The sequence below is a fragment of the Danio rerio genome, chromosome 23 (genome assembly GCF_049306965.1).
Source record: "Danio rerio strain Tuebingen ecotype United States chromosome 23, GRCz12tu, whole genome shotgun sequence".
In the NCBI taxonomy this organism is placed as follows: Eukaryota; Metazoa; Chordata; class Actinopteri; order Cypriniformes; family Danionidae; genus Danio; species Danio rerio.
The window spans coordinates 24,410,389-24,427,296 of NC_133198.1; the positions used below are offsets into that span (position 1 = coordinate 24,410,389).

General features: G+C 35.2%; 1 protein-coding gene across 4 annotated transcripts; it reads right to left on the reverse strand.

Moving 5' to 3' along the window:
- Window positions 1–346: 346 nt before the first annotated feature.
- Window positions 347–15,948, reverse strand: rnf207b (ring finger protein 207b). Of its 4 annotated transcripts, XM_073938647.1 has the most exons (19): window positions 15,893–15,948; window positions 15,421–15,611; window positions 14,951–15,132; window positions 14,411–14,543; window positions 11,192–11,336; window positions 10,994–11,075; window positions 9,733–9,808; window positions 9,378–9,503; window positions 9,190–9,236; window positions 7,648–7,720; window positions 7,480–7,548; window positions 6,556–6,624; window positions 6,361–6,482; window positions 4,706–4,883; window positions 2,014–2,199; window positions 1,886–1,937; window positions 1,685–1,802; window positions 1,237–1,329; window positions 689–1,124 (listed from the first exon to the last, which is right to left on the reverse strand). In XM_073938647.1, exons 3-19 carry the CDS (start codon window positions 14,956–14,958, stop codon window positions 980–982), a joined length of 1,722 nt encoding a protein of 573 aa, XP_073794748.1. In that variant the 5' UTR covers window positions 14,959–15,132; window positions 15,421–15,611; window positions 15,893–15,948; the 3' UTR covers window positions 689–979. The 4 variants fall into 4 exon arrangements, with proteins under 4 accessions (NP_001188378.1, XP_073794748.1, XP_073794749.1 ...); NM_001201449.1 differs by lacking the exon at window positions 14,951–15,132 and having other exon boundaries at window positions 347–1,124; window positions 15,893–15,946; XM_073938648.1 differs by lacking the exon at window positions 14,951–15,132 and having other exon boundaries at window positions 7,648–7,789; window positions 8,970–9,236.
- Window positions 15,949–16,908: the final 960 nt, after the last annotated feature.

Consider the following 16,908-nt stretch of genomic DNA (forward strand, 5'->3'; position numbering starts at 1 on the left):
AGATGTGCTGGAGTAGAATTTACAAAGTTAAAACAGACAGTTGTGGAAAAAGTAACATTACTTGCACAAAAATGTAGTGCAAGTTGAGTAAGAATCTGTTGTAAATATTATTCAAAGTATGAGTAAAAGGTAGCCCTTTCAAATTTACTCAAGTGTAGTGAGCCTTACACTGTGAAAAGCTGATGCATTTACATGCAATTTGTGGATGTGTGTGTAAACATTCTGTAGTGCATTTAGTTATTGTTTAAGGCCATAACAGTCATCATACAGTAAACATCCATCATCTTCTCATCAGTGACATGCATCTAAACAGTCTCTGGGTGTAAACTGTAAAGATTTTGGACATGTTCTTGGACACTTTTAATATTTCCAAACAGTTTGCTGCAATTATAAATCACCCACATCATGCGGTTGTTCAGTATGGTGCAATTTACTTTCTCTGTGTGATTTGATTGGACAGGAATCGCAGGACTGATTTTTTTATCTTCATAGACAGGAAAAAATAGTAGTGACTGCAGGAGGAAGAAAAATAGTGGAGTAAAAGTACTGTTACAGCACTAAAAATGTACTCAAGAGGAAGTAAAAGTGCACGTTGTTAAAACTACTTAGTAATTTACAATTCTTAAGAAAAATCTTCTCAATTACAGTAGTTTGACTATTTATAATTTGTTACTTCACACCACTGATATCAGACAGTAGACATGCTTCCGGTTTATTAGAACAAGGTCTACAATATCTTTGGCAAAATAAATGCTAATTTTGATAGAAATACACTTAGTGACATTACATAACATTAGGCTGTCTAACATAGTTTGACAAAACACATACTGTAAAATTAAATCTACAGATCTCAGAGCTGAGCCACTGTGAATCATGCTAAACTCAGTCGTGGAAGTTTTTTTTTGGCCTCGGCAGTGTAGGTCTTTCAAACTGGTGTATTAGATTTTTTTTTGTGGTTACAATTGTCAAAGCTGACATATCACATTGGAATCTCTTTGCGATTGGTTGAATCTGTGGTGTTCTTTTGCTTGTTTGTCCTGTAGTAATCCTTGTTTTTAGGATTGGTCTCTTCTGATAGGCTGTTTAGAGTCCAGTTGTCTTCAGTGTTGCAGGATAGCTCATTACTGTAATTATGACACATGGAATAGCTTTTATTATCTAATAATTAACAGCTTTTCCCTCTAATGTGTCTACATAAGAGCGTGATATGCTTTTAACATACTGATGTGGACTCACCTTGGCTGTGTGTCAGCTGTAGACGTGCTGTCCTCATAGAGCTTCAACATGATCTCTGTGCGATCATCCTTGAGTTCTTTAGGCTCCTTCAGCCTGTTGAAGATAAAATTTGCACACACACAAAAAACATTCAATACACTAGAAATGTGAAGCCAAAGTCCCTGGATTATGAAACAGATGGTGGCAACTGGAACCTAAAATCCTGCAAGCGCAACTGCAAATATGCATAAAATAATTAACCTCTTTAAAAAAAACACTTAAACAACAGCGTGATAGGAACGAAAAATGACAAGTTGAATTCATAACAATACTCAAGCCTGCCACCGGGTGGCAATAATGTTTAGCTTCACTTTTAAAGGCTCACTTGATTTATATTGCTCTAATGTAAAACGTATAAATCCATGAAACTTTATAAGCCATGAAACTTATAAATCAAGCTCTCTAGTACCTTGGCTCCAGACGTTCCTTCACTTTTGCTATAGAGCGGATGTAGGGACCTATTTGTCGGGAGATTGTTGTCAAATAGGAATTCTCCTGTTTTAACTGAAGCAGATCATGAAGTTGCGCTAAAAAAAGAATCATTGAACTGTTAACTTTGATATAACAACACAACTAGAGTGAAGCGCTTACCGAGTAAAATAGTGTTTACCTTCATAAATCTCCTGTTCATTTGCCACTCTCTGTAAAGTCTCCTCCCAGATCTAGGAACAAAAATGATGACATTTCGAATCCGATTGTACCTCTTTCTAATGTTGATTGAAAGCACTGGGATCTCACCTCCTCGAACATGGCCCGCATGAGCTCCACTGAAGCATACTCGGAGGAGATCTGACTGTCCACCTGTACTGACTTCTCCAAAATCTCACTCATGCTGTCAGGTTTGGTGAGGGAGTGGTGCTTGGTCAGGTCTCTGTGAATCTCCTGCACCTGGTCTTTCAGCTTCTGGATCTCTGTCTGTAAAGTCTGATTAAACAGACAATAAGAGTTTGTCAGTTCCAGTATATTTAAAGCATATTATGTCTAAATATGCTTTGAGAGGCTTGGCTTCATGTGTGCTGGGCTTTCAACTGCACAAATATCTAATTATCTAATCGCATAGCAACGGATGGGATTACCCTCCCTTACAAAAATATATATTTTTAAAGAATACTGCAGTTTTTAAAGAAATATTGCAATAATAGTTAACTTCTGAAAAGTTAATTTTTTTTTTTTGAGATGAAAAATAAAACAGTTATTTAAATATATTGCTGTATTACTGGTATACAACTGAAGTACTGTACTACTACAGTATAAATGCAGTACAACTACTGCAGTGATACTACTACTAATTCAATACATCTACTGCAATGGTACTGAAGTACTACAACTACTATAATGCAGTACTGCTACTGCAATACAGAAGCACCACTACAGTACAACCACCATACCACTATTATAATACAACTGCAGTACAACTACTACTTTTCCTGCTCAGTGTACAAGGGTTTCCAACTGAGGTTTCAGTTCTTCAGTTGTATTGCTGATGTACAGTATATTGTATTGCACTTTACAGAAGTATAACTAACAACAGAAATACATCTACAATACTGCCGGTAATAATAAAGCTAAAGTGCACTTTTAATACTTATGTACCTTTAGTGCAATACATTATATAACATGTCACTACATTGCCCCTCAGTTACTTCAGATGTACTGCAGATTTTACTGCTGTTGAACTTTATTGGATTGTAGTTGAACTGTTTAAACCTCATTTTACTGCAATTTTGCAGTTGCATTGTATTTTAACAGCTACTGTTGTTGTACTGTTCAGTTCACTGCATTCGGTATTGCAATTAAACTCTTAAAATTCCAATTAGAAAATTACTTAATCCAAAAAACATCCCTGAAAAAAGTACAAAGGATATTTGGAAGATGTTGTAGAACAAACCCCTTGGAACACAAGTGCAGTACAGTTATTACCACACTATTGGCATGTTAGACTACAGCAGCACAAGTTTACTTGTTTCTACTGCAGTTTCCTGCAACTTATACTGCGGTTGAACTTTATTGTACTGTATTTTAACTGTGCTTACAGTATACTTCATTGTATTGAAATTTTGCAATTGTACTTAATTTTACTGCAGTTATACTTTTATATCCTACGGTTGAACTGCAGTTATTCTTCCGTTTGCTGCAGTTATTTTTTCTAAATGCCTAGGCACAGGGTCAAAAATCTTTTGCCTTTGGAAGTACAGAGATAAAATCTGTATGCTCCGATTCAAAAAGGTCAGAAATCCTCAGAAAATTTTGGAAAGATTCCTCAGGAATCTTGATTAGATTTGTCACCTTCACATGCATGATATTAATCTCCCGTTCCTCCACATCTTAAAGGTGATCTACAAGATTGAGTTCTGAAGGTTGTGAAAGCTATTATAAAGTTGGTACACTGTAAAACTAAAAAAGTTAAGGTAACTCAAACCGTTTGAGGGAACAGATTACAACAAACCATTTAAGATCAAAAACTAATCCTAATGAGTACTGTGAACTTGATCCATTTGAGTAAATGAAGCACTTTCAGCACAGTAAACCCCAATAAATGAAGAGAACTCAAGCCAACCGAGTATTGTAAAACACAATGAGTTAAGGCAACTCAAACCGTTTGAGGAAACAGATAGCAACAAACAACTGTGAACTTCTATTTAGGTTGAAGTAATGAGGTATTTAATTAACTCATTACCTTCAACAATGAGTTCAAAACTATTTTAAAATGAATAGAATTAACTTTTAGGAAATTGAGTTAACTACACTCATTTCATTTGATAAAGAGGAGTGAGCAACCAGTATCTGTACCCTCTTCTGCTGCTGCTGTAGCTCACCTGCTTCAAGGTTTGTGAATTTTTCTGCAGAGTTATGTTGTTTATTTACTGTTATCTTTAATATCAGCTTGATCCAGTCTGCTTGTTTTTCCATGTGTCCATGTGTTGGTTGTGTGTGAAAATCCCAGTAGATTAACAAGATACGCAAGACACCAAAATATGACGTGAGCTCATTAGTTAAAGTCATCATGAAACAGAAGTTAAGATTGTCCTTTTATTCCCTTTTTTGACGTACAACCGCTTCCTTTTTTGTATATTTTTAACTTAAATAATCTGAAGAGTTACTAATTAATGACAATACTGCTAATCCTGAACAGGAAACAAGCCACTTTCTGTGGTTTCTGACACATTTCTGTAGTGCTCTGTGCTATTTGTAGTGTGTTGTGAAAAGTTGCGTACGTGTGTATTGTCAAAATGATGAACTAGTTGTTTTTTTCAGTTTGGTAGTGTTTTGTGAGCTCTCTCTGCCACAAAACACCAACAACCATAGTCTCCTAAATCACACTTGTTCATTCTGAGTTTAAACTTAAGCAGATTGTCTTGACCACATGTACTGAGGCCCTTTGAGGTAAACGGCTAAAAATAACACAATGGAGTGTATGAGTAACACTTACCCTGTAGCTGTTCTCATAGTTGCAGCAGTGCTCCATAAACGGCGTCTCTCCACCCTTGGCCAGCAAAACCTTGGTGCTGATGTAGCGGTGTGAGGTCGGCCTGCGCACCACCGATGAGCACAGCGACATGTCACTCATAGCAGGAGAGTGACACTGCACTGAAAGAGATGACTGCATCCTGAGGGAAGAAGAGCATTTCTTTAGTTGAATCTATTTATTTGATATGGACATCACACTTACACTGGACAAACTGTATACATTTTGTTTAACTGTTATAAGAGCTAATTTTTATCACCTGTCAAAGGGAGGCTTGTTTTTTTAAGACATAAAAAACACATTATTTAAAAAGCATAAAACAAAATTATATATATTTTCAAAAACCTATATACAGTTGAAGTCAGAATTATTAGCCTCCCTGAATTATTAGCCCCCGTTTATTTTTTTTTCCCACAATTTCTGTTTAACGGAGAGAAGATTTTTTCAACACATTTCTTATCATAATAGTTTTAATAACTCATTTCTAATAACTGACTTATTTTATCTTTGCCATGATTACAGTAAATATTATTTGACTAGATATTCTTCAAGATACTTCTATACAGTTTAAAACGACATTTAAAGGCTTAACTATGTTAATAAGGGTAATTAGGCAGATTAGGGTAATTAGGCAAGTTATTTTATAATGATGATTTTTTTCTGTAGACTATCGAAAAATATATAGCTTCAAGAGGCTTATAATTTTGACCTTAAAATAGTTGTTTAAAAAAAAAAATTAAAATGGTAAAAATTAAAAACTGCTGTTATTCTAGCCGAAATAAAACAAATAAAACTTTCTCCAGAAGAAAAAATATGATCAGACATGCTGTGAAAATTTCCTTGCTCTGTTAAATGTCGTTTGGGAAATTTTTTAAAAATAAAGAAAACTCAAAGGGGGGGGGCTAATAAATCTGACTTCAACTGTACATACACAAAATTATAATTCTTCTTGTACAAAAGCTATAAGGCAACCAAACAATAAGCTAACAATATACTATTTAAAATTAAACTAATAATGGGCTATTTAAATGTTCATTTAAAAAGTTTAATTTTGTTAATGCACATTTTTAGTGAAAAACAGTAAAAAAATAAATTGGTAGTATTAATTAGTGTATTTACTAACGTGAACAAACAATTAGCAATATGTTTGTTACGGTATTAATTTCTCTTTGTTAATGTTAGTTAATGCTATTTGAGTAAAAAAGCGTTAGTTCAAGTTAAATCATTAACGTTAACAAGCACCACTTTGGATTTTAATAATGCATTAGTAAATGCTGAACTATGAATAAGTCATGCTTTACAAGATTATTCATACTTGGATAAATCGTCACCTTAGAATAATAAGGTTCTGAAATTTTTGTCAAACTTGAGTTATTGACATATTCTTATTAAATGACAACTTATTTACATTATGGGATGTTGTTTACATTTTAAGACTTCTTATTTTAAAAAACAAATGCTACACACATACTGTTTGCTATGGAATGCAAAAACTTTAAAGCTCAATATCTCAAAATCATTCTGAACGCAGATAGAACCTTTAAATTCCAAGGTGACAAAATGAATTGTTATGCTAAAGGGCTACTAAAAGAACACTAGTAACTTCTACCAAGACTCACAGTCCACTGGCATTTCCCAAAGCTAAAGCCACGCTCCCTGTGGTAGACATTGAGCGCCGTTGACCCAACAGCAGCAGCGGCTCTAGGCAGCGAGCAAATTCAGAGCGATACTCTGTGTTGATCTGTGTGGATGGAGTATAGCAGATGTAACTTATGTATGGGCATGTTTAACATATAGGAATTTAGTAAACTAACCTTACTGCTCTGTGTTGGTCTCAACCTGTGTGGTAGTTTCACAATCTTCTTTAGTCTCTCCATTAATTGCTTTGTGAGGTAAATCAATCAATTAATCATTCAGTATTATCCATTCAAAAATGCCAATTAGATTTATGCACAAAAATGGAATATTGCTTAAAAGACAGTTCTGGAAGGTAATTATACTGAACTACTTTAATGACTTTGGCTAAGGGCTTTTAGAATGACCACAACAACAAGTCAGGTATTTTACAATGTGGTCTGTCTGCTGGTTTGTCCATTAATGTTGTAATTAAGAAAAAAAGCCCACAATGGCTTCTCCTATTGCAGCAACTTCCATTTTTACATTTACATAAAATCATTTTACAATGTCATTTAGCAGATGCTTTTGTCCAATGCAATTTTCAGTTGATGAGGCATTCAGCGATTCAACAAGTATAGGCAATACACACAAGAAGTGCTAGTTATACAAAGTAACTTGTGTGTGCTCAGACTATTTAGTGCTAGAGTAAGAGTGCTCTTTTTTTTAAGAGATAGGGAGGGAGAGAGAAAGTGCTTCTACAAGGTGGTCTTAGTTCTATTCACTGGGGTTAAGGTGCTCTCGGATGACATGGGTTTTTAGTTGTTGTTTGATGGATTCCAGTGAATCTGCAATCTGTGTTGAAATGGGAAGATTATTCCAACAGTGGCGAACATTGAATAAAAAGGTTTTGGAAAGTGACTTATGGCTTTTCTGCAATGGTACCAAAGTTTTCTTTAGCCAGTGTATCAGAAAGTGACGATTTCGACTTTGATAAAAACTGAGAACTATTCGCAAATGTTTTATGCAATATTCCAGGTTTGTGCATATAAGTCTAATTCACATATTTGGCATAACTAATGAGTCTATCGATGCAATAGATTCGGATTGCAGTTTGTACTCACATATCCCATGTCTAAGAACTCAAACTTATTTGCTGAGCTTAGGAAGGCAGAGCATGTAACAAGATGAACCTGTAGAAAAAAACAAACAAACAAAAAAAATGTGTCTGGAAGCAAGCGAGAATAAATGAAAAGCTAATATTTATGGAGACATGGAGGAAATGTATTTACCTGGAGAGTTGGCAGGAGTGCAGCAAGATGAGATAATTGCTCTTTAAAGGTTCTCTCCTTCTCTTCATGCTGACTAAAAAATAGTTATGAAATGTATAAATAAATAGCTATATTTGTATTATTACATTTTTGGAGCATAATTCTGACAATTGTCCAATCCTGACAATTATGGTTGACAGGTAATAAAAGACAGATATTAAAATGTTAAAATTACATTATCAGACCCACTTTATATTAATATACTATGTACTCTATGCAAACGTTTAAAAATATATTTAATTTTTGTAAATCATTTTAGAAATGTTTTTATATACTGTAGATACATGTACTTTCAGTACCTTTTATGTAGGCCCACATGGAATATGAGCACGCAGAAATCTGCAGATTTATGCAGATATTTCTGCAAATAAGTGGACCTTATTGGATGTGCATTGTAAACATTAAATACAATTTATTTCATATATTAAGTTTTTAGTTATGATACCCCCAAAATCATTCTGCATAAATCCCCCCTACTTATATGTGATAATACCTTACACTATTATTGTAAATATATTACACGGTGGCCGCTGTGTCTTAAAATGTCTAAATTCTAAATTTTAGGCTTTAAAAAGTCTTAAAGTCCTTGACATATTGTGTTGTAGGTCTTAAATCGTTTTAAACAGATCTTAATTTTGCTTTGTCCAAGTAAAGCTACTCAATTTGGGTCGATATCCATCCAATGACCAATACAAATATCAATAAACCCTAATTTTTATATGAAAGTTTTTGTATTGCAAAGAGATACAGTTCACAACAACTGTTACACAAATTTTTATAGCAAATTTCACAAATTTTATTCTCTAATCAGTAAAAAAAAAAAAAACTCAAAACGATTACACAATTCCTAATGATAATACTGAGCCATTAGAAAACAATCCTTACCCTGCTATAAGTCTAAAAGTTAAAAGGGTCTTAAAAAGTCCGAAAAGTCTTAAAAATTTGACTTGATAAAACCTACAGGAACCCTGATATTAATAATAACACTTGTCATTTTACTTCTTATTTAATGAAAAACACTTAGCAATACAACATGAACACATTTACACTACCTAAAACTGTGTTTATTGGACACAGGTACATCAAGTTAAAGATATTTTGGACCAAATTTTTCAATATAAATAATCTCTAATATCAGTCATTGTTTCATATATATTGTGCTATATGATACTTAATATATACATTCATCCATTTTCCTTCATTTTAGTCCCTTATTAACAGGGGTACAGCAATTCCAGCATATGTTTTACGCAGCGGATTCCCTTCCAGCCACAACCCAGTACTGGGAAACATTCATACACTCTAGCATTCACACTTGCATGCACAAACTCCAGACAGAAATGCAAACTAGTCCAGCCAGAACCAGCAACCTTCATGCTTTAAGGCGACAGTGCTAACCAATGAGCCACCATGCCGCCTACTTAATATATTATGTAAATTATGTTAATGTAGACTGCATCATGGTGACTTATATTTTATGTAATATGTATGTATTTTAGTTACCTCCGTGCTGCCTTCAGTAGAATCTTTTTTCTTTCTGCTAGTTTTTCCTGAGCAATAAAAATAAATAACAAAATCATGAGTTTTATTATTATTCTTGTTAAAGGAACTTAATAAGTAAATATAGGAACTTAACCTAATAAAATAGAGTTTTCTTAAAACAAAACAAAGCTAATGGAGTCACATGACACCTGCATGTTACTGAAAAGTGTGCAGATGGCGCTCTCTTCTTCATCCACATTGGCTCTGACCTCTCCAATCATGGCTTTGAGCAGAATAATGGCCTCTCGCGCTGACATCTGAAGCTCCTTCACTGCCTGAAGAGAGACAAATCACTGCACTACACTGTAAAGGAATTCTAGCTGCATTCATTATTTTTAGTTTAATCAAAATAACTTTATATAATGGAAATAAAATTTAATTCAAGTAAGTTAAAGGTAACAAAAACATTTGATGTCATGATATGAGTTTAGGCGCTTCAAAGAAGACCGGCAAGAATGAAAGTAAATATTGTTACAAAAAAAAAGAAAAGGAAGGGAAACTCACTAAGACGGCTTGGTCCAGTTTTTCACAGCCTTGTATATATGCTGTCTCAATATCAATGCAGTGTGCTCTGCTTTCCCTGTGGAATAAGACAAAACCCAGATTATGTTGAATCATGAATCATGTGCTACAGTTTACTGAGTGCCCAGCATGAACACTAACACATTTCTTAGAAAAACATCCATCCTGTTTTCATACATTCATACTCATTTCTATGAGATGCTATAAAATTGGAAAATTGTTTAAATCTGGTTTTACATTTGATTAGCTAGCATCAATGCCAAAACTAGATTTATTTTACAAAATAACTTTAAATCGGTGCAAGAAATAAGTATACACCAAAGGGCAAATAATTAAAAAATATAGGTCATACAAACTATCAAATGTAGCTGATTAAAACGTTTAAAATGTCTCACTTCACAACAAGGTTTTATTAGTTAGTGCATTCATTAAAATAAAGAAACAAAGATTTATTACAATATTTATAAATCTCTGTTAGTATTACTTTAATAGAAATATAGTTCACTGTTAGTTAATGTTAGCTCACACACACAAAAAAAAAACTGCTATTTTTTGCTGCTTGTTAAAAATACTTTTTAAAAATTTTCTGAAACAACACAATTCTTGAGATTTGGGTTAAACACATAATTTTTTTTGTTCAATCCACTTATATGTGTTAAGTAAACGTAATTGTGTATAGAACCCTGCATTTTCTTTACAGCGCATTCACTAACGTTAAAGCACAACTTTAAATTGTAATATCGCATTTGAAATTGTTGAACTATGATTAATAACAGCTGTACTATACTGAAGTATTGTTCATTGTTAGTTCATGTTAGTAAACACATTCACTTACATTAACCTTTCTATGGAAATGGAAACCTTATTGTAAAAGGGTCACCATGTTTCTAACTTTACGTGAAAACACTCACCTAGATTAATCCCTTAAATAAAACAAAACTGTTCCAATTTAAATGGTGGCTGAAAAGCAAACTAGGCAATAAAAAAAAACTTGTTAATAAAGCCAATATTTCTAATTCTGCCTTGTTGCTGTTGTCTGCACTATTAAGTCCAGTTTTCGCTCATTTATTTAGAGGCTGTTTTCATATGACTCCACTGGTACTAATGGTTCTATTTACACCATAGTTACAGTACACCCACCCTGTATATTGTCCACATCTTCCAATAAAACATCAAATATAAATTTTCAAGGGGAATGCACACATTAATGCTGGCCTCTGTATACTCAAAGTTTAGGACTCACACTTGCATGTCTCTGAAGCAGTTGATGCAGAGCATGGACTTTTTCTCTGTAGAAAACATGATGTAGAATTCCTCATGGAGGGCTGTGAACACAGACTGTGCATGATTATCAATGCTTGTTCTTTTTTTTATATAAACATTTCATTACTTTATATTTAGCTGGAGATACTTGACATAGTTTGGACTAATTCACACTTACCACATTTTTTGTGGGCTTCTTTGGTACGTTTTGCCAAGGAGACGATCTCGTGGCGGGAAAACATCTTGGCTTTATGGGTGGTTTCCCTGCAGTCTCGACACAGTGGCTGGCAACAAGTGTTGCAATAATACATTGCATCCACATCCTAGAGAGATTAAGTCCAAAAGTGTTGTTTTAAAAAAAAATTAAAAATAATAATAGTAACTATTGGAACACTGTGCTCAAATACATTCATGTGACAAACAAAACACTACTGCAGCACAACTGTTCAATTCTCAATGAATGACTCAATTCTTTTTCAATCAATGAATGACTTCAATTCTAAATCAAACATACTCTCAGCGCTCATAAAGGCCTTTAAAAAATCCTGGGCAAAAATTATTTTCAGTATGAAAATTAAAGTCCTTTTCCTGTTTTTAGCTTCTTCATAGTAGGGCAGCACAATATTAGAAAAATTCAACATTGCAATATTTTGTTTCTCTGCAGTATATATTGCAATATGAATACATTTTCACCAGATGACTTCAATAGCTCTATCGGGAAATAATTTACAAATTTTGACTGATTAGGATGATTCTGTAGGGGAGTTGAGCAAATATAAAAATTATATTACAAAGCATAGACACATGTAAATACATTATAGCAAAGAGAAATGTGAAATTTTTGGTTTTCTGGGGAGTCTAATTGCATTCAGATACAGAATTTGAATAATCAAATGTAAAACAACACTATAAAGTGTTCAAATGTAGAAATAATTCAATACAATTGGCATTTATTTCAATTAGAAATGGTGGCGACACAGTGGCGCAGTAGGTAGCTCTGTTGCCTCACAGCAAGAAGGTCACTGGATCGAGCCTCGGCTGGGTCAGTTGCATTTCTTTGTGGAGTTTGCATGTTTTTCCCGCGTTCGTGTGGGTTTCCTTTAGGTGCTCTGGTTCACCCCACAAGTCCTAAGACATGCGGTACAGGTGAATTGGGTAGGCTAAATTGTCCGTAGTGTATGAGTGTGTATGGTTGTTTCCTAGTGATGGGTTACGGATGGAAGGGCATCCGCTGCGTAAAAACATATACTGGATAAGTTGGCGGTTCATTAAGCTGTGGCATCCCCAGATTAATAAAGGGACTAAGCCAAAAAGAAAATGAATGAATAAATTAATAAAATTAGAAAGGGTACAATTTTGTACAATGTTTTAAACTCTTGTTTTAAACTTGAAAATCTCCTTAAGGCCTTAAGAAACACAAATGATACATTTTACTCCATTTTAGTTCCACCATGCAGTGACTCTACAAATTTCTAGGGATGGCTGACGTGAAACTGACGTTTCAACACAGTGTCGAGATCCCGAAGCGCAAGTGTTTCGAAACACTGCACCGAAGCATGATCTGAAACACCCAAGTCACGTGACTAAAATGTTTCGAAACACTTGGTCACGTGACAAAAGCGATTCAAAGCATCGATCATTTCAGAGGCGTTTCAAGACCCGGAGAATCTGCATTTGACTGGCATGATCTTCATTATAACTTATGTCTTGTATGGCCTAGTGGACCGTGCGTGTGCATTATGGTACTGTATTTCAAATTTATTTTGCGTTCGAATCTCGACTAGTACTGTTACTGTTTTATGGTGTAGCCTAGATAGGATACAGCTGCGGATATGCCATCAATTTAGCATCATTTTTGTAACACTGTAGAACAATAATTCATATTTTTACAGTACTGTGATGGGTTTAGGTTTTGGATAGACGTTAATAAAATACAATGGAAAATGTAATTAATAATATAAATAATTATTGTTAACTTCTGGCCACAACTGTATCTGATCTAGTAACAACCCTGTTTTATGAACAAAACAATACAAATTTATTTACAAGGTGTTTATTCGTATGTCAGAGCAATGTTGAAACAAAACGATACAATAACAAAGCATTACCAACTGGTATTAAAATTGCTCAACTGTTCTTTGCTGAAGCTGTTTCAGTGAAATACAAATAAAATGACCACTAGGTGTCACCGTAGAGTGGTGTTTCGAAACGTTTCGAAGCTTCGACACATTTGCTTCGATAGTTTCAGTGTTTCACGAAGCCTCGCTTTGCCCACCACTACAAATTTCATGTGTTCTGATCTGTGGCTGGAGGTTAACTAGACCCAAAATATAAACATATCTAACTCAACTGAATGTGCTTTCATACACGTCTCTCATTTGAAGTCAACAGCTTTTAGCCTTACTCCGCTTCTTACTCCCTGTACATGATAATGAACATGATTATGAACATGATTTATGCAGTCCTGTAATGAAGACTACTTCCATGACTCCACTCTCAAGGCTGATTTATACTTCTGCGTTTAGCGCACGTGTATGCTACGGTGCAGCCTACGCGTCGATGCATAGCCATACACCGTGGTTGTCGGCGTTGCTGACATGCACCTCTCAAAAATTGTCGCAACGACGGAGATCGTAACCATATATGGTTTGCCTAAATCGTGTGTCCTAGATTGTGTGTGCCTAAAACGTGTGTGGTTCTGCGGGCCTGCAGCTGGATATTATTGCAACGACGCGTAGCGCAAGCACTGTGATTGGTCGACTTGGTAGCACTGACGAGTCTGGGAGGGACCGATAGCTGCGCGAGCTTGATGGAGTGATTGTTTACAAGTGTGGAGTCCCGTGAAGGAGCTCCAGATGCAAAGTTTTGTTTTGTGTTTGACTTATGGTTAAAGTTGTTGCACGTCCGCCAGTTTCCTGCCTCAAAATGAGCGAGTTTGAGTCACTTGTATATATAGGAAGCATTAAGAAAAAACAAAACACGAGTGAAGAAACGCGACACAGAGGAACATTAACACCTCACTGCCAACTAGCGTTATACGGAAGTGTTAATCCAGACCTACAGAAACAGCGTGCAGAAGTATGAATGCACAGCGACACGTGTTGCATGCGCCGTGGGTTACGCCGGTCACTTGACGCAGAAGTATAAACCAGGCTCAGTCATGGCATCATCAAGCTACATCTTTGTTTATTGTGAAAATGCAATAGTGGTGAAAATTGGAAATGTCATTTTTGGGATATCAAGACTGCAAAAAGTAATTCTACATTAAAACATGAATATATAAGAAAAATAAACATGTAATAAAATAATAATATATTAAGAAAATATTGCTTCTTATTTCCACTACAGTTGTTTTAAAATTTCTCTACAAAGTGCACGTTTCTTGTAATAAAGAGACCTGTTTCTTGCACTCCAAATCACAGTTTGCACACTGCACAGTTTCCTCGCTGTCCGCTGAACTGTCCACCAGAAACTTTAGTAGTCGATCCTCAGGAGGGAGTGCATTGATTCCTTTTACAACAGACTGATGTCTGCAAAGGAAACAGAGATTGTACAGAATGTTTGACCCATTGCCTGATTATCTTTTAGTCATACATCTGGCACTGAAGTGTTTATCTCTGCCTCATAGCAACAAGGACACAAATAGCTTTCAAAGATAGAACAGAGAGCGACAGTGAACCCACAATAGACACAAACAATGTGGGACTGAATTATAAGTCATGTATTTGAATATTTCGATGATTAATAGTTCAAAGATTGCCATTTATAAGCATTCACTATGTATAATTAGACCAAATACTATATTTAATATTCTATATTGTAATAATATTGTGTTTTTCATCACTAACACCACACAAAAATGCATGCAATCACAATTAACACAGAGAACTCTGCAGTATAATTAACACTCGACTTAACACTGAGTACTCATACTTACTCTAACATGCTGCTTTATAAAGACCACCAATCGTTTCCCCCTTTTTCATAAATGTCCTCCATATGTGCGAGATCTACGGTGTGCGTTTAAGCTGCTGCTAGACTTACTACAGTATATGGCGACAGAACAACGAGTGCATGCACAGGCATTTCAGCCATCTCTGTCTGCAGCCAGCCCACGACCTGCGGATCCAATGTCAAGTATCAGATAGTGCTCGGCTTATTGTTTGATGCCATGGTGGCCATGCTAGAATGCGCCCAGAGACCTTTGATTAAGTCCAGCACAGAGGCCGGGTTTATGGTGCAGCTGTTTGGCACTGTAGAGTTGCCCAGACATTGTTATTTGACCATCTATAAATACAGTCTCAAATGCATGGCTTCATGTGAGCCTTTAAACCGCTGCAAGTGATTTAAATACAGGTTGAACTGTCAAAATAAGTTGATCAATGATAGCATATATTATATTCTTACCCACATACAGGGCAAGTCAGACGGCTGTCCGCGACTCTTCCACGCAGGCAACTGGCACAGAACGTGTGATAACAGTCCAGTAAACATGGATGCTCGTATTGCTCTTGGCACAAGTGGCACACTAGAGGATGGCAGTTGGCACTGTCCAGGTCATAGAGATTATCCACAGAGTAAAAGATCTCTCCGGACATCTGAAAATACAGGGAAGACCTTCGGAAACTTGATATAGTGTATCCTTGAGCGCATTTATCTATCAGATGTATGATTATGAGCATAGATGGTATCCTGGAGCTCTCCGTTATTCAAATGTTCTTTAGACACCGAGGTTAATGTTCATTATTAGACTCTAAATAGACTTTGGAGCAATATAAAGGTCCTATGCTGACTTTTATATTAATTTAGTACTGAAAAGTAAAAAAACTATTTAATGTATATATGTAATTTCGTTCTCATATAATGGATATCTAAATACCTTGTCCTGTCCAAGAGCTTCTGCTGGTTGAAGTGGCTTCCGATGCAGGATGTGACAAAAAACAAACAATGAACTCTCCTGTATGTGTGGTATGACAAGGGTGATTTGTTGAGGTCACAATGCTCAAAGACTGATTACACAACACAAACCAGATGCCATTGTCTGTCAAAAGAAGCTAAAAATAAATCAAACGGTATATCTTGCTTAAACTAACATGTCATAAAAAACACTCGCATAACATTAATGCAAGCTTTTTTTTCTTTTTAAATAATCTATAAAATGTAAACATTTGAAAATCTCTGAAACATCTCACATCAGGGTGGTAGTTGATGGTAATCATATACCACCATCTATCCTGTTAGGAAACTCACATACTCCTGAATCATGACATTGAGGTAAACATTACAGGTTAAATAATTAGAGACTTACTTGCTATATAGTAGTGCAACATTAAGTGACACATCATTTTATTGGTGGGAAATAGTGAGTCTTTACATCAATCAAAGACCAGTCTTGTAATTAAAGTGAACTGTTTATTATTTTATATATGTGCTTTTTTTTTGCATTTGCATTTGCATTTGCAATGACGCTACCTTATGGCCAATAGCCTAGCAAACACTTTAAGCTCTCTATAAGCTGGTATGGAAGTCTATATGTGGTACCAGAAAAAACATGACAAACTTACATTTTTCTCTTTTGACTTTAGATCTCAAACTTCTGATTTTTTTTTTCTTACATGATTTTGAGAATTTATTTCTTCTGTTAAACACAAAGCAAGATATTCTGAGGGGTTTCCCCCCAATATTCTTTAGTACATCTTTAATAACAAACATATGGTCATAAACTCATCATTGTAATTTGTATGAAGTTGGCCTTCCAAGGCATTATTGCCTTTTCCAAAACTTTTTAAACACTATCAGTCTGTAATGAGCTAATCATGTTGTTGATTTGTGCAGTTTATTTATGAACTGATCTCGAGAGGATCATCTGCTTTTGATTGATCATAGTGGGTCCCG

Bases quoted from the DNA above. Each gene is read 5' to 3' on its own strand.
- rnf207b (NM_001201449.1), bottom strand. From the start codon at position 15,611: ATGTCCGGAGAGATCTTTTACTCTGTGGATAATCTCTATGACCTGGAC. The intron at 2,200-4,705 runs GTAAGTGTTACT...CTGTTTAATCAG, and splicing joins ACTATGAGAACAGCTACAGG to ACTTTACAGACAGAGATCCA. The intron at 1,938-2,013 runs GTGAGATCCCAG...TTTTGTTCCTAG, and splicing joins TGCGGGCCATGTTCGAGGAG to ATCTGGGAGGAGACTTTACA.